Here is a 21,075-nt window from a genome sequence, read left to right as displayed (position 1 = left end):
TTAGCTACCTGAGGCTGGGATGGGTGTCTGCTGAGAAAGCAGTAGTCCTGCCTTTTGCCATCTAGCACTTTACAGTGAGATTTCCTGGGGCGCCTGGGTGGCTCAGTTGTTAAATGTCTGCCTTTGGCTGGGTCATGATTCCAGGGTCATGCATTGGGCTCCCTGCTTGGCAGAAAGCCTGCTTCTCTCTCTCTGACTGCCCTTCCTTGTGTTCCCTCTCTCTGTCAAATAAATAAATGAAATCTGAAAGAAAGAAAGAGAGAGAGAGAAGGAAATACAGTGGGATTTCCCATTGGGCCTCACCACCTAATAAAGCGAGTAGGGAGATCCTTACTTCCATCTTAGAGGGGAGGAAACTGAGGCTCACTGCTGGGCCCTGTCAATATGGCCCTTCTTGGCTCAGAGAAGGTACACCTCCCTGCACACAGCTGCTGACAGGGTGTGTCACTTCTCCCAGCTGCAACCCCACATAGAAAAACTGATAGAACCTGGAAGTTGGCAGCCTTCGTACTTGGACTTGGAGATTCTTTTTGTCCCTCTTTCAGAGGGTCCCTTGCACACTCTCAACCTAAACACCCTGTGCTCTCAGGCTGCCCTGGGAATGCCAGCGAAGAGGGTCTTGAACTAAATCACAGTGAACCCTTCAGATAGCAACAGCTCAGAATAAGGATGCTTCAAAGGCAGGAGTTAAGGCGCGGGAGAGAGTGCGCCTCCAAAAACTGTCCAGTGGGACTCCTTTATTCCATCTGGGTGCGGAGTTAGCCCTTGGAGCCAGAGAGATTTGGGAGCAAATTCCAGTGTCACTCACTAGCTGTGTCCCTTTCCTCTCCAGGCCTAGGTTTTCCCCATCAGCAAAAGAGGAACAAGACTCCCTCCTGCTTATCTCTAAGACATGAAAAAGAAACAGAACATCAGAAGAAAGGACAAGAATTCACACTAAGCTCAGAGAACAGCAGGGAGTGAGTTACAAGCTGTCCCCTCCCAGAGACAGATGCAACCAAGGCTTTCCATATCAGACCCAAGGCAGCAAAGCCCTCTGAGGGAAAACAGTCCTCACTGCAGCTACGGAGGGGAGCGGGAACAAAGGAAAGGAGCTACCACGACAAAAATGTTATCCTAGCGAAGAAACAATCCCTCCAGTAGCTTTAAAAAGAGGAGCTATTCTCACTTTTCAAAAAGTCTGATTCTTGGAAAATTAAGAAGACCAAAGACGAGTAAGGAAGTGGTTATACACGGAGGGATTTGTGTGTTTTTTTGGTTTTGTTTTTTTGTTTTGTTTTGTTTTAAGATTTATTTTAGAAAGAGGAAGAGAGAGCACAACAGGAGGGGCAGAGGGAGAGGGAAAGAGACTCTCAAGGGGACCCCGTGCTGAGCGCCGAGCCTGACCCCTTGACCCTAAGACCAAGACCCCAGCTGTAACCAAGAGTCAGATGCTTAACCAACACCACGGCCCAGGCAAGCCTACATTGAGTATCTGTGTACCTACTACGAACTTCCCACGGACCCAGGACCTGCTCCAAACACTTCACAGGAAGCAGCTCCTCTAAGGTGCTCAGGCCACTCACATAGCCCTACAGTTACTATTCCAACAACCCTGCTAGGCTTGCCTCGGAGTCACCGCCCAACAGGTGGGGAAAAGCAGGCACGGACAAAGCTCCAGGCGCAAAAAAGAGATCTGGGGGTGAGTGAAAAGCGTGGTCCCCAACCCCCTTCCAGAATCAAGCTGGGAAGGGGCAGCACTGAGGTCAGGCATCTGGGATGGATTAGAAAGGCTCTAACCACAGCAGGGGCCAAGCCGGAAGAGCAAGGGCTCCCAGAACAGGGGGATTAGGAGGCTTGCAAAGAGAAACTCCCTCTGGCCACTGGTGACCCTGCCTCTTCCCAGAGGCCACCCTCTGAGCTGTCGGTGAACACAGACCTTTTTCTACCTCCCCCCTCCCAACCCTGGCTTTCTTTTCGGGGAGGCAAAGAAGGAAATATGGAAAAACTCCTTTACACTGGGGTGATTAGGGTGGGAGAGCATACTTCAAAAGAGATCTTAGGAGAACAAGGTTTAAGTCAGAGCAGGTGCTGCTCAAAGGGATTTCTAGGGCCTGAGGGGTGGATTCTTCTCCACACCCAGACCGCCTGAAGTCCCATCCTGTGTCTGGACCCTTGGAGCTTCCAGGCCAGGCCTGTGAACTCAGCACTTCCCTGCCCTACTATGCTGGGTAAAATCTGGATGCCACCAATGCCATTCGTGCCCAGGTTCCCAGCAAAGAGAAGGCCATGGCTGCTTCTCCACACCCCTGCTTCCTCCTCCCTCTGGTGGGGCTGATGGGAATCCCTAGCCCTTCTTATTTCAAATGAATGACATGTGGAAACACTCAGTGCTCCCAGGCTTCAAGGGAATACTATAACAATGTTAGAGAATCCTAAGATCTCATGTCCTCACTGACATGTTTTCAATATGAAACAGTCCATTGCTTCATTTATCCAGATTTAATAAAGGTTGGCTCTGATCTCTCCCACTCAGGAGTGGTGGGAAGCTCCACCTCCGATGGGATCAAGGGAACCACTCTGCGTCTCTTAATGTTCTGCAGCCCAGGACATTCAGCGAAGTCTGTCGGGACTCAGGCCACCTTGGGTCTCAGAGTAGAGCGAAGACAACAGCTCTGAGGGCCAGCAGGAGCCGGCTTCCCCTGCAGCTCTGAGACCCATAACCTACGCAGAAACATACTCCTTGCCTTTTAGTGTCCATGCCCTTGGGGTCTCTGGGAGCAGGATCCCCTTGGTTCTCTCCATACTGAGTCCTCCATCCGTCTGTCCTCCAGCTTCATGTCACATCCAATCCATCTCCTCCCCTTTCATCCCTACCCTCCCCCCTTCCTCCACACTGGGCCTTCAGGGTTCAGAGGAGAGTGCTGCAGGGTTCTGCAGATCCCAGACCCTAGGTCCACGGTAGCTCCTGTGGACTAATTCTTGGGGTCTTCCGTGCCCCAAGGATGAACAGAATTCTCCACCCTTCTTTTAGAAAGCAGAAAGTGTTGAATGTTTACATCTTGCTAATTATAGTCTCCAAAAAAGTCCTTCAGTTACCCAGTTACAAAAACAGAAAGAAAGAAAGAGAAAGAAATCAATCACAGGAATCACAGCATGCCAAAGCAGAGAGAGATATGAAAGATCATCTCTAGGACAGTTTCTTCACTCTGCAGAAGCTAAAACAGGACCAGAGAAATCCAGGGAGTTGGGCAAGGTCACAAAGACAGATGCGGGAAGAGAGAACTCAGATGTCCCTCCTCTATGTTACAATTGCTCAATAAGAAAAACAAACGAAAAAACAAAACAGAACAAACAAACAACAACAACAAAAAAAAAACCACGTCTGGCTCAAAATAACACATGCTCGTGTAGCCAGAAATGGTGAACAACCTGGTCCATCTCCTGCTGGTTTTCGCAATAAGGCAGTTATGAACCCACGAGATGTACCTGTCACCGTGACACGTGTGAGCATCGACTGTGACGAAAAGGCTCTTCTTCTAAATAAATGAATAAAAACGTGGATGCTAATTGAAGATTAGCATCATCTCCCATCAATGCTAATACGCTTTTTGGTTATTTGCAATTCCCTTTTGTAAATCTGAGGGAAACATCGTTGCCCAAATTAGCTCTTTTCGCTCAATAAAGGCCATATTATCATTCTGAGGTTTGTGTTTGCTTACTGCTTATTTAGAGAGAGGTCAGATGAGAAGTTGGGCAGCCTGCACCTGATTTCCATTTCACTGAAGACAGGTGGGGGGAGGGGCTCCAAAGTCGCCAGAGGCCAGGCCGGGTACTCCCTGGCTGTGGCTCCAGTCAGGCTCACAGTGCTGAGCCAGAGCAGGTCCACGGGGCACCTACCACCTCCACAGCGGTCTCTCCTGCCTGGAGGACTTGCCAGATCCGTGAAACTGACTCAGGTGGCTCCCAGGTCTTCCTCTGCCTGGTACTGCCTGACCTGCCCTCTTAGGGCTGCAGCCCTATCAAGCAACTACTCAAACGTCCCCTCCCCTCCTGCCCACCTTCTTGCCCCAGTCACTGTCTATCCCCCAGGCTCTTCCTTCCCAGTCCATCTCAGCACTGGACTGAGAATGCTCTGCCATGTTTTCCTGGCTCCCTTGCCGGAACCGAAGCGTCCTGCAATCACGCAGCAACCCAAACCACTGCCTATTGGACCCACAGCCCCACCGCTGATGTCTAGGAGCTTGGTATTTGGAGAAGGCCAGCAGGAAGGGAAGTCTGAGCTGATAAGGCCTTGGGGGCATCCTCGAGGTCAGCGAAAGGGGAGGGGGCACCCCTGGTCCCAAATCTTTCCTCGCTCGAGTTCCACTGGGAGGAGAAAATGAAACCAGACTTAGCTCCAGAGCTCAACTTTCACAACTGGCAGGGGCAATTTTGGCCTTGATTACCCAACTAGAGCTTGTTTTCTAACCTGCATTTTGAGGGGAAAGCCACGGGTCGGGTTAAAGGCCTAAGGGACCTAACGCAGTGACCATTCCCAGGCTGTCACACCCCGAATCACGCTATGGTGCCACACTATGGGGTACACCAAACCGTACCCCTTGCCCTTGACTCCAAGCACCGGGCGCGGGTCCCGAACACTCCAGAGGAAGCAGCGGCGCCACGTGGCCCACCCCACCGCAGCCCTCGGCCAACCCTGCCCACCCCCTTCCGGTTCACGCTCCGTGGTTCCAGCTCTTGGCGGGGTCACGGGCCCTAGACCCCGGACTGCCCCACCGGCCGATCGCAGCCGCTTCGGGGTGCGGGTCCGGCATGCTGCAGGGCCCTCAGGCGCACAAGGCCCCCTCTCTCCACCCCCCAGCCAAAGGCCCTGACCCCGCCCCCGTTTCGTCGGAAGCCACTGCGCCGCGGCGTTCGCTAAGCAGCCCCGCGCGCGACCCCTGGGGGCCCAGCCCACCAGACGCCGAGCAAGAGCTGGGCCCGCGCGCACCACGTGACCGAGCGTGTTCCCGGCGCCCTCTGGGGGCGCGCAGAGGTCGGGCGGGCCGAGGGCCAATTTCCCATGGTCCCTTCATTTGCATACACAACGTTGGAAGATTAGGGACAAAATTAGATTTAATTTAGCTGTAATCACAAAGATACAATTACTGTCTGTACGAGATAATAAAAGATCATAATGCTGTAATTATTTGGGGATTTTTGAAAAGCGCGCAGCATAGTCATCATAACTGTAAAAACATGGCTCTTTTGAGCTTTATATATTGGCCGGGAAAGACGGTAGTTCGTGCTCGCTTCGGCAGCACATATACTAAAATTGGAACGATACAGAGAAGATTAGCATGGCCCCTGCGCAAGGATGACACGCAAATTCGTGAAGCGTTCCATATTTTGTTTCATCGGTCCCTCAATGCAAACACTTCCCACCTACAGGTTTTATCTTTTGTTTCACACAAAGGAAACTGTAGTCCCAGGAGATAAAATAAGAGGAGGTGGGGCGTAGTCAGATTTTCTCCTTTTTCTGCTTTTTCTCCTTTTTCTGCTTTTTACGCCCGACCCCAGGCTTCGATCTTCCCCAACGTTGCCCCTGCTTTCCCCTGCACTATCCGGAGTCCTAAGGCACCTACCACTTAAGCAAGCGGATTTGCCAAAGTTGACCCACTTCAGGTCCAAAATATAACAGGCCCCTAGTGCTATGATAGACCCAAGGGGACTGTAACAGGACACGCAACAAGACTTCTCTGAATGTCTCTGAATCTTAAAATGATGCCTCTGAATCTTAAAAACATAGCAATGCCCACTCCTTATTAAGCATCTACCATGTGCCAGGGGCTTCCAGTATCTCAGTACTCCCGACAGCCCTGCCTTGTGCCTACTACTGTCAGCGTTTTACAGGAGACCCCAAGAGGCAAAGCACCCTGGCAGTGATCATGTCATGAGAAAGTGGCTGCCGCGAGGCCCGGCAAGACCTTTGGAGGCACAGGCCCTGAAAAGATCGGGACCCTACCCCGACGTAATGACTGCAAAAAAGCATAGTCCTACTTGGTTAAGATGGGAAGAGGGGAAAAGTCCAGTAAAGTTCAGATTTCCTGCGCGGACTTTATCGAGGTGTTTTCTTTCCAGGAGGAAAAAAAAAATGGTGTACAAGCTTTGCAGGTGCCAGAGCACACTCGTAGTGGGCCCAGCGGTCTCTGCAGCCGCTCGGAGAGTAGCAGGGCTCTATCCAGGGCCGCAGAGCTCCCAGGCTCACCACAGCTGGGGCAGGCAGCAGAGGCGGAGCCCCTAAGCCGCCCCAGGGCAGCGACGAGTCCTCTCCAGGCGGGCGCTCGGAGCTGCCTAGCGGCGTTCCATCAGGGATCCATTTCTGTTCTCTTCAGTGGAGGTGAAATGATCCTTTCCAGGTAACAGCCGAGAATGTGGGTCTGTAGGACCTCTCGTTGCGCCTTCTCCTCGGCTCACGGCCTCCAGTGCATGGAGTTGGAGGACAAGCTTTGGTTTTCCTTTCTTCCCCCAAAGATGCCTGGTTCTTATGAGGAACTTGGGTAACTGGGTGCGTGGTTTTCAAAGTCTCCTTCTGAGATGCCAAACAAGAAAAAGACCAATGTTGGCGTGACTCTCTCTCCTTCTCAAGAAACTTGTTATTCCACTTGGTATGACCGGTTGTCTTGGAGCAGATACGAGGAAATACAGGCAATTCTTAGTCCTGGAAAAGCCAGAGACCTGGCTGACTTTCCTGGCTCTGCACAGTTCTGCGAAGTAGGTACCCTCTCCCGCCTCCAGTTGCAGATGGGGAAGCTGAGGCGCAGAGAGATTCAACAACTTGCCCAATGTCACACAACTAGTAAATGGCAGCGAAGGGATTGAGACCCAGGAAATCTGGCTAGAGAGCTTGTGCTCATAACCAAACACTACACCAGCTTGGATGGTAGAGAGTGAGAGATACAGTTGTTTAGAATTAATGGAAAGAGCACATGGGTCCAGTTCTGCTTTTGCTGGTTTTCTGAATTCAAGAACAGGAGTCGTATTTTTGCAAAGGATCGAGGCTAGAATTTAGATCAGGGTAGCTGGGAATAGGTGCCCGGTGAACTTGCAAAATGTGAAGGAGTGGAGGAGCACTGTCTTTGGGACACGCTGGAAGAGAAAGAAAGTTTTCCTAGGCTGACAATCTCTTAGCAGACACCTGCCCTCCAAAATAATCCTTTTGATGAAGGATCTTCTGAGCAATAAATTTGTGCTTTATTAATATGATGCAAATGAGTTTAATTGCCTCGCAATCGCTGATATTCAGAAGCACTTAGGGACTCCTTCCTTCGGACATTTCCAGCACCCAGACTAACCACAAAGTTGGAACCCCTTCATTGAGACATCTGTTGAGCTACTGGGATGCCCTAGGCCCTGTCCTGGAGATTCCAAGGAAGGGCAAGATGCGGCCCCTGTTGCCAGGGTACTTACAGTCCTATAGGAAACAGACATACAAAACGGAGGAGAACTCAGAGAACTGAATACCCCCTGAGTTTTTCATAAACCAAGTGCCATAGGAATGCAGAGGTGAGTCCCAGGAATCCAGAGGTCTTCCAGCTGGTTTTGTTTTGTTGTTTGTTTGTTTTGCTTACAGTTTGCCAGATTTGCAGGATAGATGGAGTTGGGATTTCCTCCCAGGAGGGTGAAACATCAAGCCATGTTTGCCTGGTTCTTTATCCCCACACCCTGGACTCCAGAGCAGGACCTCCTGTGGGCACCGCCCAGGAGTGTGACACCAAAAATTTGGACGCAACACCCAGGAGGACGTTCTGGGTATTCCTCTAGCTATTCCTCTAGCTATTCCCCAAACCCCACGTTTTCTCCCTAAAACAAGGCTCCCTAATCTGGAGCCTTCGGACTCTGGGCTGTCATACCTAAATTGTGTCGCAAGGTGGCAACGTTGTGGCGAGAAATAGGCTTTTTAAAAATCCTGGGGTTTTTTTCCAAAGCATATTTTCCCTATTAATGTTTCATTTAACTTAATTAGAATCTGGTAAACTAATTAAAGTAGCTACGAGCCCTGCAATCAGCAATAATTCGTATAATTATTGATAATTACATCCATACCAATCGTTTGGTTATTAACATTTGGGGGAGAACAAACCACTTCTGAAGGGACGAGGAACCCAGGAGGGTTTTGCAACAAAGCTTTCTGGGTCGGATCCGCCTACACCTCCAATCTGCAGGGATTCTGGCCCAGATGGGGCACCCTTTCGGGCTCGCCCCGGCCGCCTACGGCTTTTTCCCCCTCCACTTCGGGGGAATTCGGAAAGGGAAGGTGAAGAGAAATATTAGCTGGGCTCCTCTGTGTGGGCCGCGGCCCTGGAACTTCCTGCCTGGGCAGTGCCTGTCATTCCCATTTCACCGAGAAGGAAGTGCGGCTTCCAAAGGCGTGCTCACGCCAAGGGAGTCAAGGCTCGCGCTCTCCTCAACACCTGCACTGTTGGGGTGCACCACCGCCGGGCCCCCACACGCCGTGAGGACGCAAGTCACTTCCTCTCGCGCCCTCAGTTTCACCGTCGGTACAGTGGCCAATGATCTGGTTGATTCCACCCACAGAAATGTTCCCGCTCCTTGGAAGGTTCCTGCTGGGACATCGAGCCTTCCGAGGACTTCTTCCCTGGGCGACACCTGACAGTTTAGTCGGAGCCCTCCGCGCCGACTGGAGTAGGGTTGTGAGCCCCAGCGCCGGGGGCTCCGGAAACCCGCCTCCTGACTCCGCCGCGCGCGCGGGGAGTCCTGGCCTGCGCCCCACCCCGGGCCCTCCAGGCGCCCCGACATCCAGCTTCCCCGCCCGCGCAGCCCAGACCGCCAGGCCCGAGGGGAGGGGCGGAGAAGCGCGCGGAGATCCCCGGAATGTTGGAGGGGGGGGTCGTCGGGGCGCGGGTCCAGGCCTCGACTCACTGCCCGGCGCCCAGCTCCCGTCCCAGACGGAGGGGGTAGGGGGCCCGAGTATTAGTTAATGTGAGCCCAAACGGAGGCCTAGAGTAATAAAGGGAGCGACACCGCATCCTTGAGAGTCAGCCGAGGAGGTGAAACTGGAAGCCAGGGGTCAATTATCCCCAGTACCGGGCACTTTCCGACTCCAAGCACACTCTTCCTCCACCTCCGCTGCCCAAAAAAGCGCGCAGCAGTTTCCATCCTTTATCTGTAGCCTAACCAGCAGGTGCGCTGTGGAAACTGAGGCCGACGGGAGGCCGGTAGCAAGGTGAGGTCTCATGAACCGTGGCCAAGTAACAACCCATCTCTCTCTCTCTCTCTCTCTCTCTCTCTCTCTCACACACACACACACACACACACACACACACACACACCTCATCCCCCAGGGGTGACGACCTGATTCCGGGGCAGGTGGGACTCACCTGGCTCCGTGGGCTCCTCCACGTCCGCACACCCTCTCGGACTGAAACGGACAGAACCTTTAAACCCGCCAGGCCTCGCTCCTTTGGGGTAGAGGAGGGGCAGGCGGGAGGACAACTGTGCACGAGCACGGAGTCTCGCCCTTCCCTTCCGGGCGTGCCCAGCCGAGGTCCACCCTACGTACCTCGCCCCCGGCCCCACCCCAGCGCTGACCCGCCAGGCGGGCGAGGCGCGTGCCTCCCGGCAATATTGATTGAACCTGGACTTCCCGGCAGCGTCCCGTCTGCAAGGGCGCGCGGGGGTGACTTCCCTGGTGGGACAGGCGTGGGAAAGGGCCGGAGTAAATCCTCGGCCCCAGTGAGAGCTGCAGGGAAGAGTCAGAGACCATGGCACCCAGGAGGCTGCGGTAGTCCTCTTACCTCGGGCCAAGAGGCTCAAGGGAGTATCCCAAACGCGGGGAGAGGGTGGCCTGGAGGCAAACTGGGTATGTCTGAAGGACTGGGAGAGAGAGGTCGGGGCACTAGCTGCCGCCCACCCGAGCCCGGCGATTCTCAGACCCGTAGCGTCAGAACTCGCGCGTGAGGTCTTGGAGCCGCACCTGTTGCGCGTCCCGCAACCCGCCGCCACCCACCTCCCTCACCCCTACCCCCACCTCCACCGCCACAGCCCCAAGAAGTGACAGATTTCTTTTTTTATTAAAAACAAAACAAAAGTCACGGATACAGGGTGGTCTCCCCAAATAGGCTCAAGGTGGTCTCCATCTCGTGAGTCGTCGCCCTTTTTAAAGTGCTGTTACATCAAGAGGTTAACAAGGAAAAAAATTAGACAAAACCCAAAGGGGAATGCAAAATGGGACCGGAAGTAGGTCCAGGAGAAGGAAGCAAAATAATTTACAGCATAAATAAAACGGAACCCAATACTGAACCCAGAGAGACTCACAGTTCATTTATACCCATTGCACATAGCCACTTTGTCATTAGGAACAAGTTTCAGAATGGAAGGGACAGGGGAGAGCGGGGCCAGCGCCGGCGAAGTTGCTACGCTGTGTATACAACTGGGGGGTCCGAGGCTGTGTGGGGCGGGGGAGACACCCCTTTCCCCTTTCTTACCCCCTTTGGTCCAGTTAACCCCATGAGGTCCGATGCCCTGGAGTTAAACCGTGGGGCGAGGTGGTATTTACACTTGGAAACGAAGAAGGGGCCCTGGGCCAAGGCGCCCGGGAGGAGGGCGGGCGGGCGGGAGGCTGTATGTACATCGGTCGTGTCGGAATGGCTTGTTCCTCGCTCTCGGCCGCCGCGGCCGCGGGTATTTACAAGAAGAGAGCAGCATGGCTTGAGGGCGCGTGGGCGCGGCGGGGCCGGCCCTAGGGCAACAGCGGGGGCTTGAAGGAGCAGTTGCCAGTGCAATGGCGGGGCGTCAGCATCTTGCAGGAGAAGTGGTGCAGGGCGTCGTGAGCTTCTGGAAAGACAGTCGGGCGGGCCAAGTTGGGCACTTTGCTTGCCCAGCCTTGCCTGCGCGGCATATGGGCTCCCTCCACTCGGCCCCCTTCCCTGCCCGCCCTGGTCTCACCCACCCCCTTGGGACTGGAGGGCTCTCAAGTGAGCAGGTCAGAAAAACCGTAGGAGTGTAGGAGAGAGAACCTGGCGATTTAGAACCAGTGCGCTGGTGCATTGCCCCATTATACAGAAGAAGAAACTGAGGCACACAAAGAGGGAAGTTAATCTGCCCAGGGACAGATTTGGATCCCACGGGAGATTTCCCAATGTCCAGGGCTCAAGGGGTTCTTTCTCTCTATTCTACCGTTCTAGAATTATTTCCCCATTTAAAACATTCGCACTTCCCTCCTCTCAGCTTCTGATTTAGGCAGACCTGGTCTTCCCCTCTCACTAGCCCCTTCATTTACTCAATCATTCATTAGCTCATTCATCGTCCATTCATCTGCCCATCATTCATTCATCATTCATTCATTCAGTGGCACAGCCAGAGCCCGGCAACAGTCCTATCTTTGTTTCCCGGCATCCGCACCTTTTAATTTCTGCTGGATGGCATAGCGCGCCTTCCGCTCTTGGTCGAGTTCGTTACACAGAGTGTCTGGAAGACATGGGGAGGGGCCGGTGAGGAAATGAGACCACCCTCCAGCCGGCCGGGGTCAGAGCCCCGGGCTCACCCTCTCCCCAGCGCTCAGCTCCTCCAAGAAACACATCCGGGAGACCGAGGGAGGGAGCACCAATGCTCCAACCTGCAGCCAGGCGGAGGGAGGAAAAAGCCTGGGATGGCGCTTAAAGGCAGACGGATCTAACCAAAATTAAAGCAAACTTAGGCATTACTTCCCAGGTAATTTTACGCCTCGATTTTTAATTTAGAAACCATGGAAATTGCCGCGATAAGAAGTTCAATCACTCCATGTAATGATGCCTGCGAGCCGTTTGCTGGGCTCGCTTGCCATTCTGAGGCTAATCAGAGTATACAAAGGATATTAAATAAAAAAAATAATTGTTAAATTACCTTCAATTTAAATCCAAATGACTGAGCCAACATTGCGGCTCCTGCCAGAAGAGAGGCAGTTACGGCCCGTGCACGCGCTCACCTGACTCCCGTCTTACCTCTGACAATTTGCAGCTGTTGCACCATTTCTTCTCGATAAGCCAATTCCCTCTTCATTTGATCCTGAAAATTATCTGTGCAAATTGATTAAGTGAGAGCTGTGACGCACAGCCCCCTCCCCCGGCCCCATTTCCCCACTCCTCATTCCGCCCCCACCCGTTCCGTCTCCGGCCTAGCGGGAAACCCCGGAAAAGCAGGGTTCTGCGGCTGGTGCCTGGCGCGCAGCCGCGGCTGCCCTGACCGGGGGTCGGAGAGCGCAGGAAGAAGGCTCTCGAGCTGAGGTGGGGTGAGGGTGGGTTGGGGTAGGGTGGGTCAGGAGGGGGGACGGGTACCTTTGAGACTCTGAAATTCTCGCTCCAATTTCTTGCGGAGCTCCATTTGCTCCAGGAGCAGTTTTTGCAATTCGTCTGCGAGGGGGCGAGAATAGGAGTAAAGGAGAGTGCGAGGGGCTCAGGCATCCCCCACTCCCACTCCCACCACCAAGGTCCTGCAGGCCCCGCCCTGGCCCAGAGTCCTGAGGTGGTGGGGTCAGGAGGTAGAGGCCCTCTACACTGTTTTCCCATTCGCTTCCAAAGGATTTGGGCGAGCAAAAAGGGCTAGGAGACAGGTTGCCCAAGGGAATTAAATTCAGGATGATGGAAGCCATGTTGGGCTAACCAGCCCGGCTTTTGCTTTAAGTCGTTCCCAACTCCCTAACCTTAGAGGCTGGCCCAGGACTTGGTTTACCCCTCCAAATGACACACCTAATTGTTCCCTTCAACACTAGGAGCTGGGTGAATCTCGTGAAAGACCTGGACCCCTGCCCCAGAAAAGCACCTGTACTCACAATAGCCTGTTCACAATTTCGGGGGGGGGGGCAGGCCCCCAAATCCATACTAAGAGCTCTCATATAAAGCACCAATGATGCTGAAGGTGATTGCATGTCCTGTATAATCTGTGATTAGAAGAGTGGAAGACCACCAATGCTTCTCCCCCCTCCTACACCACTTTCCAAGCCCATCCCCTGGCTGGTTGAGAGTAGCGTGGTGGATAGCAGGTGGATGTGGAGAGCTCCGTTCGTGCCCTCAGAGCCAGCTACAAAGGGATGGCGGGGTGGGGGGGTCTGCCCTGACCATGGAGCTATGGGGGATCTGGGTCTTCCCCATGGGATGGCTCTCTGAGAAATCCCACCCTGAGCAGGTGCTGAGGAAACATAGAAACGGGAGGTAGAAGAGCAAAGTGGGGTCAGAGGTTCCTGTCCTCTGTGCCTCAAGCCACGGCTCCCCTGCAGATGGAGCAGCTACCCCAGGATCCCATTCTGAAAACAGGCTCTATCGTCACCCCATTTAGGGCATGTTGGGGGGTGGTGATTATGCATTAATTCCAGGAAAAATATAACCTCTCAGACATTCCTTAAATAAATCTCCTTGCAATCTTGCTTTTCAGAAAAAGTCCTGTTTTCCAGTGAGGTTGGGAGACCCCGATTGCTCTATCTCCTTGTTACACATACTGAGGATCATTACTCATTGCACTCTTTCACTGCGCTCTTCAGACAGGCCAGCCTTGGAAATCCAAACTTCTAATGAACTTCTTCTGGGGGTTTGGTTCACTCTCCCCATCCTCACGCCCCCCCCCCCAAACCTCTATGCCAGCATCATGTGCCCAAAGGAATGTCCTTTCCACTCAGTGAAATCTGATCCCCCGAGAGCCCTGTGTTCCCACACACTCCCCTACAAGAAGGGGTCATCTCCCCCAAGCAGGGTGGACCCCCATTTCACAGATTTAACCTCACCTCTGGCCAGGTTCTCGATATCTTTCTCCACTAGCTGAGTTCCTGTGACATCCAGGGTGAGCCCATCTTCACCTGGGATACAAGGGCAGGTAAGAAGGGTTCTATCCTGAGAGAGGCCTTGGGAGGGGAAGAGTGAGCTGCCGGGAACTGTGCTAAGTCACCCAGCTGCTCCAGATCATTTGTCTTTACAAGAGACAGTTACAGGCATCGAGTACCACCTACCTTCCAAGCTATCATTTTAGGGGTATAGCCCTCATTTTAGAGAGTGACCCACTGAAGAAGGACAGTGGAAATTAGGCGGTCTTAGGGCAGGAAGTGCCCTCTGACCTGCTTCATGTCGGTGATGGTGTCTCTCGTTTCCTTTTAGAGCCCCTTCCCTTACCCGGAAGAGCCCCAAACCCACAAAGGAGGACAGCAACTCAGGAAACCGGGCCTGCACCTCGCGCGCGCTGTTTAAATCTGTGTCTGCCAGCCTCAGGAGGGGACCAGCAGCCGCTTACGCTCTATCGAAAGTCCTCCACGCAAGCCGAAGCCAGTTGGAACCTGGACGACCTGGGCCCCAACTTCCGGGTGGGGTTGGTGCGCGAGGGTCCTAGGGCTCACCTCGGTCTGTATTTGCGGGACTTGGTTGGGAGATACTCCTTTGGTCTGGATAGGATTTCCTCGTTTCCAAATCGTCGGCGGTCGAGTGATTGTCTTCCTTATCTGGTTCTTAAAGGCAATAAACCGAGTTTCAAGGAGAAGCAAAGAAACCGTGACCCCGATACGGCCAGAGCTGCCACGGTCGGGGCGCCCGAGCTCTAATTAAAAGCGTTGTGGCCGCCGCTGGTTCCCGGCTGTGCGCCTGGGCTTGCACCCTCAGGCTTTGGGCCGGGCACCCCCTCCCCCGCGCGCGGTCTGCTCATCTCGCGCTCCACGCCCCCTCCCCAGCCCCTCGGAAAAGAACAAGACGAGCAGCCGAGCCCACCAGGGACGAGCGACCTACATCGCGCGCAGATACTGGGGCACCGCGAGCGCGCGTGGCCGCCGGGTCTGCCTGCGCCGCTCGCGCCGAGAACGCGGCCCAGGCGGCGACCCGCGCGGGGTGGCAGCGGGGGAGATATCCTTTCGGGCTTGGATTGCCTGGATTTCCGAGGCCCTCCGCCCCTCCTCTTCGAGGCACTCGGGCACGGCACACAGGCAGGCTCCCCCCGGGGTTGGGTCGCAGCTACGGCGGCGATTTAGGGGTGTCCAAGCGCGCAGCCGAGCGCCCGCACCCTCCGCCCTAATCCGGCCTGCCCACGGAGGACCTCGAGGCCAAACATTTGCCGAATAAATGAGAGGACTTGAATGAGGTGCCAGGAGCGATTTTTAAAAGGATTTAAGTCGGAGTGTGAGGTGCACATGAGCGTGTGTAGTGCGGTGGACAGGTCGGTTTGTTAAGTGACCAAACGATGGAAGTTTCTGGGAGTTCTCTCTTGGCTTCCTTTTCCTTTATTTTTCTCTCCCGCTCCCTCTTTCTCTCGCTTTCTCTGCCTCTTTTTTCTCCTCTCATCTCTCCTCGCAGCCCCCTCCCTCCGCCCCGGCCCTCCGCCCGTGGTCCCCACGTCACATTGGCCAGCGACCTCGGCAGGGGGGCTGGGGGCGTTACCGTGGGCCTCGGGGGTGCAGAGGTAGGAGGCCGCGGGCCCCAGCGCCGCCGCGCTCTTCACATGCTCGTCCCGCTCTGGCGCGTACACCTGCGGCGGCCGAAAATGACAGGCGGTTAGGGGGGCGCTTGAAGCGGCTCAGGGCCGTTCAGCCCTGCGCCGCGGCCGAGAGAGCGCTGAGAGGGGAGGCGGCGGTCAGCTAGCCCGCGGGACCCGAGCGCCCCGGACGCTAGGAGGCACGCGGCGCAGCCTGGCGCCCTCGGAGGCCGCATTGCATCACCGTAGTAGCGTCAACGATAATTATTAGCGCCCTCGATAAATTAGCAGAAAGACAAAGCGGCTCTCAAGCCAAGGACCATTCACAGCGAGCCCCCACCCCCAACTCCTTTCGGCATCTTCCGCCAGCCCTCGCCCAGTCCCCGCATAAAAGACGCCTTTCGCATCCAGCTAATGATTCGTGTTTTAATGGACCTAATGGAAATGTACAGGTGTGCGCACCCACTTTCAAACGGCCAACGCTTTCAGCTTAGTTGCACAGTCCCCACCCGAACCCGTGGCCCAGCAAACCTGGGAGCCCCTCTGCTGCCCTGCAAGCTGTCTTGAAAGCTGCCTACCAGTGAACCCTGCGGTTCCCAAGGCTGGAGTTCAACGGGACTCAGAAAACTACTTATAGGGGTGGAGGACGATTCTGGGACTGGTACTGCTGGGGCCCGGGCTGAGGAAGACCCTGTCCTCTCCTCATCAGCTTGTCTTCCCTGGGACTCTGATCCCCGTCTGGGTGCGTGTGCCATTGGCGCTTTTCTCTGGCTTTGGGTCCCTTTATCTACCCGGCGTGCTTTCCACAGACCGCTTTTCTTTCTGTCTGTGTTACTGAGAGTCTCTGCCTGTCTCCACCACCCCTCCCTCAACCAACAAAAATGTAAAGCACCCCTTTCTCAGGCCTGCACACCCCCCTCCCCGATTTTCCGAAACCCTTACACGGAGGTCCCAGCAAGTTCCACAGCGCTACCAAAGCTGGGCCTACCCAGAGTAGCTGGGGCCTGCCGCGCTCGAACGCCTGCTCCAAACACGATTCCTGTCCCTAACTAGGCCAGTACCTGCCCCACATCCCCGAGGTGCCAAGGGGTAAGCGGGGAGGCGCCACCAGCGAGGCAGGCGCTGGGCTCACCTTGGCCGGCGCGGGGCCCCCCAGCGGCCCGCAAGGCTCTCGCAGCTCATAGCCGCTGCTCGGCGGGCTCCTCTCCGGTCTCCGCACCACGTCGTCGGCCGCCAGGTCCCCAAATGACCGGCTGGCGGTGGGCAGCCCGGGGCGGCGCCGGGAACGAGGGCTGCCGCCATCTGGGGAGTCTGTGGGACCGTCGGCGCCCGAGGAGGTGGTAGACGGGGGCCCTGCGGGCTGGTCGGCGTCCGGGCCGCCTCCCGTGCTGGGCGCACTGGGTACGCCCGACTCGGTCTCATCTGGAGCGCCCTCATCGTCAGGGAAGCGGTTGGACTCCACGTCCACCTCGGGCTCGTCAGCAGTGTCCACGTCGGGCGAGGCGGAGTGGTAGCTGGAGCTGCCCTCGCTCAGAAAGTCTGGGCTCACGTAACCGCCGCCGGACCCCGCTCCCGGCCCTGGCCCACGAGCAGGCCCCGCGCCGTACGCGTCGCGGGCGCTACCATAGAGCTTGGCGATGCTCTCGGCGTCCTTGACCACAGGTCGGAAGGCCGACACATAGGAGCCTTTGCGTGCGGGCGGCGGTGGTGGGGCAAGTGGGGCCAGAGGCGGCGGCAGCGCCTCGTCCGCGCCGTCCTCGTCCAGCGGCCCGCGGGACAGAGCGCTCGGACAGCGCTCCTCTGCGCCCAGGCTGCCCTCCTTGGCGGGCTCGGCACCGTCCAGGGACTCGGGGCCGCCGCTGCCGGCTGCTGCAGCTGCCGCCGCCGCCGCCGCCGCTACAGCGGCCGCCACGGCCTTGGCTTGACTCTGCGCAGCTGGATAGGGCGGCACCGGCAGGCTGCCTGCCGCCGGCCAGAACATGGGAAACGTCGGATATACGGTAGCGGCGGCGGCCGCTGCAGCCACGGCCGCTGCGTCCTTGGCCGCCCCAGAGGGCTGGTGACCCCAGAACATGGCTCCGCCACCCGGGCCAGGGCCTGCCCCCGGGGGCAAGTGGCCGGATCCTGGCCCGCCCGCGCCTCCGCCAGTGCCCGCACCCGCGCCGCTCCCGGTGCCTGGGCCTCCCTTGGGCTCGCCCGCGCCTAGCACCGGGTCGTCCTTTTTGGGGCAGAGGCCGAAAGCCGTGGGAAAGCCGTAGGGGTGAGGGAAAAGCGGCGGGGGCAGTTTCTGCAAGAGGCCAAAGCCCTTGCTGGGCACTGGGATCACTGGGTAACTGCGTACGCCGGCGCCGCCACCAGGCCCTCCAGGGCCCGCCGGGCCGCCGGCTCCTGCGGCTAGACCAAGTCCCCGCTGCGGATGGGGAGGAGGGGGCCCAGGAGGCCCGGTGGCCTCGTCTTCGCCACAGCGCAGGGTTTTGTGGGGCGGCGGGCCTGGGGCCATCTCTGCGCCACACCCCGGGCCGCCCCCGCCGCCAGCACCACCCTTCCCCTGCCCACCCGACCCGCCATTAGCGCCGCCACCGCCGCCTCCTTGCAGCGAGAAAGTCCGCTTGCGCGTGCCGCCATTGAACATGGCCTTGACGTCCTCCCAAGCGTGGCTCAGTTCATCTGTGGCCGACTTGTCACTGAGTTTGAGATGACGACGCCACGAGTTGAAGTTGGCGGCGTCGGGCTGTGTGTACTTGGCGTCCGGTGTGCGGTGCGAGTGGAAGATGAACTTGTTAGGCGAGAAGTACATGCTGCAGTAGCCGCACTTGATGCACTTGGCACGCGAGCTGTTGTAACGCGCGGGGATGAAGCTGCCACGGGAGCCCCACGCGCACTCGTGCACCACATCGAAGGCGAAGTTCTCCGGCAGCTTGGGCGGCTTATGCTCGCCCAGGAACGACTTGCACAGGCGTTCGGCCTCGCGCTTGGTGATCATACCACAGCGGCGAGACGAGATCGGCATGGCCCCGGCCCGACGCAGAATCTCCAGCTGTACTGGCGTGCACTGCACGCACGTGATGCCCAGGGCCACACGGCGGTTGTGGATCTCATTGTAGCTGTAGTTCTTGAGGAGAGTGTTGGAGATCTGCGCCAGGCAAAGGCGCTCCTGGCCGTCGATGACCAGAGACACGATAGGCACCCCGTACAGCGACGTCTCGCCCACCTGGTTGGGTTTGAGAGCGCTGGAGCCCGAGTAGGGTTGCAGCTCCTGCTTAGAGTTGGGTGAGGAGTTGCCCTCGCGCCCCGGCCCCAGCTGAGTGGTGAGAGCCTCCATGCCGCCGCTCCTGCGAAACAGAGAAAGCAAAGAGCAGATGAGCCATTTTCAGCGCCACCGTGGCTCCGGCCCGCCCAGCCGGGCGCACTGAGTTGGGCGCGTGGGGAACTTGGCTAACCGGAGTCCAAGCTCATTCGCCCCCTGGACGGGAGCCTTTTTGTTATTCAGACCGTGCTGGCGCCACAACAAAAGCCCCTGGGGTCTGGGGAAGAAGAAGGGGTAATTGAGACCTCAGGAAGCCCGGCAGCTAGGAACCCAATTTTGTTTTCGGATTGTGGAGGAAGTGGGGCCCAGAGACGGAGAGTGACTTGCCCAAGGCCACACAGCAAAGCCATTTCGGAACCCAGGCTTCCCAACGTCCAGATCCGTGTGCCTTTGGCTACCCTCGCAGCCTGCCCTACCCGCCCGGGTCCTGAAGCCCGGACTTCGGGGACCGCTGCCCCTCTGCTCAGTCGCGCATGCACGAGGGCGGGCGGGGGAGGCGCTGGGAGGGATCCAGACGGGGGGAGGGGCGGTTACTGCCCATCTCCAGACAGCAGGGGGCGGGGGGGGGCGCAAAGAGAAGGAGGAGGGTCTCGAGACCTTGGAGGGGTGTGTGTGTGGCGGGGGAAAGGCTGAAAGGACCGCTGTTCGCGGTGCTGAATCCGGCTCTCCAAAGCTCGCTGTGCGCGCCCAGCCCCAGGGCGGCCCACACCGCACCCAGCTCCGTGCCGAGCCGGTTCCCGAGGATAGCAGCACTGGTCCCACAAACCCGAGCTTCTCCTCTCACGCCCAGAGCCTCACGTTCGTTGAGAAGAAAGATACCGGCTGGAAATACAAACCGTTTTTTTCCCAGCCATCAGTCGACCAGGGTCACGCAGTTCCTAACCACATTTTCTGCATTTTTAGCTGCGTTCCGTACCAAAGCTTGTTTCCATCCGGGTCAGCGCGTGGGGACAGAGGGGTTCTCGATGAAGTTTCTCAGGAGCCACTTCTCCTTTGCTTCCAACAGCCCACTCCCTAAGTTTTCCTCCTTCTTCAGATATGCCTTTCCTGCTCAGGCCACATGCAGTCTCTCCCGGCTCCGGGCTTCCTCTTTTGGGGGCGTCTCCTGAGTATACTTCAAGCCGGGCTCTCCCAATTCATATGGGTTGAGAAGAATCCTGGCGGGTGTTCAGAGCCACAAGGCTCCAGGTCAAAAGTTGCTGCCGGTCCCGCGCTTTGATCTCTGGCCCAAGCAGGGTGGTTGCCTCTCCCGTGGACTGTGGCAGCAGAAGGACCCAGGGACTGATGCTTGGGGCCCTCTAGGTCGCCTGGCCCAGCCACGTGTCCTCAGACACCAAAGGCTCTCATCCAGCCCTAGGCTGCAGGCACTCCTGCCCGGCGGAGGCAGCTCAACCCTGAGGGCCCCTCTCTTAAACTCATCAGAAAAGGCAAATCCATTTTCAGAGGGGCAGCTCCAGTGAGACTGGGGATCCGAGTTCAAAAGCTTTCATGGAAAAGACTGGGCTCTTCTGTCTGTCTCTTTCCCTCCCTCTGTTTGTCTAGGTGCCCCTCATCTGTCGATGTATCTGTCCCTGAGCTGCCTGTCTCTCCCAGCTCGCTCCTCTTTCTCCCATCTGTCTTCGTACCTTCTTCAAGTATCAAGCTATTTATCTGTTATCTGTCTATTTCATCTTTATCTCCGGGGATCGAATTGAAACAAGTTGACCCTCCTTTCACGTTAAAGTCCCCTGTAACATCTCAGGAGGCAAAAACACTGTCTTAACTCCCCAGCTGAGGCCAGCCCCGCAGCCCCCTGAAGAGCTCTCAGGCGGGATTGGGAAGGTGACAGGGGTGGGGGGTGCTCCGAGGCTCTGGGAAATGACGATGTCTTCTCGGTTTCCCGAAATCGGCAAGAGTGTCCTGCCCGCATGCAGTGAAGGGTGCGCCTCAGAGCAGAGCGCGTCCTCCCCAAGCTGAGGGTCTGGGGGCCCCGCGGGTTTTTCCGGAGTGGAGGGGGCTATGGGCCCCAGAACCAGGAGAAGGGGGGCCCTAGAAAAGGAACCGAATTTCGAGGGCCAGAGCGGAAAGCCCGGGCAATGAGCTGTACGCAGCGGTCAGGAGCAGCCGCCAGGGCTGCCTTGAGGAGCCCTCTCCGGCTCCTGGGGCTTGAGGGGTGAGCTTGGAGAGGTCGACGAGGCGGGAGGCGGACAGCACTGGGAGTGATGCGATGGAGTCCTTAGGTATAATAAAAACAACAGCCACAAGAACCCAAATCGGAACTAAACGAAAAGAGCTGTATGGGCAGGGCGCGGGGGCGGCGGGCGACCCGACGCGGGTACTCACCGTGCGGCGGCGGCTGGAGCCGGGCGAGCGGTGAGAGGAGGTGCGCGGCG

The 21,075-nt window shown here is 56.9% G+C and overlaps 1 protein-coding gene, 1 long non-coding RNA gene and 1 other non-coding gene across 4 annotated transcripts in view; 2 read left to right on the top strand and 1 right to left on the bottom strand.

Moving 5' to 3' along the window:
- Window positions 1–3,684, top strand: part of LOC101675929 — a 29,943-nt gene extending 26,259 nt beyond the window's left edge. For both annotated transcript variants that reach the window (XR_001180539.2, XR_001180540.2), the window contains 2 exons: window positions 833–1,681; window positions 2,516–3,684. This is a non-coding gene — a long non-coding RNA (uncharacterized LOC101675929). The remainder of the gene's footprint in view (window positions 1–832; window positions 1,682–2,515) is intronic.
- Window positions 3,685–5,263: 1,579 nt separating this feature from the next.
- Window positions 5,264–5,370, top strand: LOC123388244. Its single transcript, XR_006602799.1, has one exon. It is a non-coding gene; the product is annotated as a U6 spliceosomal RNA (small nuclear RNA).
- A 4,663-nt stretch (window positions 5,371–10,033) lies between these two features.
- On the bottom strand, window positions 10,034–18,872 carry SKOR1 (SKI family transcriptional corepressor 1). Its single transcript, XM_045067517.1, has 8 exons — window positions 16,529–18,872; window positions 15,363–15,450; window positions 14,336–14,443; window positions 13,733–13,804; window positions 12,294–12,368; window positions 11,961–12,035; window positions 11,383–11,448; window positions 10,034–10,815 (listed from the first exon to the last, which is right to left on the bottom strand). The coding sequence occupies exons 1-8, from the start codon at window positions 18,716–18,718 to the stop codon at window positions 10,721–10,723; spliced, it is 2,769 nt and encodes a 922-aa protein (XP_044923452.1). The 5' UTR covers window positions 18,719–18,872; the 3' UTR covers window positions 10,034–10,720.
- Between the last annotated feature and the right edge of the window lie 2,203 nt (window positions 18,873–21,075).

This window comes from Mustela putorius, unplaced genomic scaffold (assembly GCF_011764305.1).
Source record: "Mustela putorius furo isolate JIRA1106 unplaced genomic scaffold, ASM1176430v1.1 tig00003896_pilon_pilon_pilon, whole genome shotgun sequence".
Classification (NCBI taxonomy): Eukaryota; Metazoa; Chordata; class Mammalia; order Carnivora; family Mustelidae; genus Mustela; species Mustela putorius.
This window is presented reverse-complemented; position numbering and strand designations above follow the sequence as displayed.

Excerpts from the sequence above, each read along its gene's own strand:
- SKOR1 (XM_045067517.1), bottom strand. The coding sequence starts at position 18,718 with ATGGAGGCTCTCACCACTCAGCTGGGGCCGGGGCGCGAGGGCAACTCC. Across the intron at positions 12,369-13,732 it reads TATCGAGAACCTGGCCAGAG|ACGAATTGCAAAAACTGCTC; the intron begins GTGAGGTTAAAT and ends GCCCCCTCGCAG. Across the intron at positions 11,449-11,960 it reads ACAGCTGCAAATTGTCAGAG|ACACTCTGTGTAACGAACTC; the intron begins GTAAGACGGGAG and ends CATGTCTTCCAG.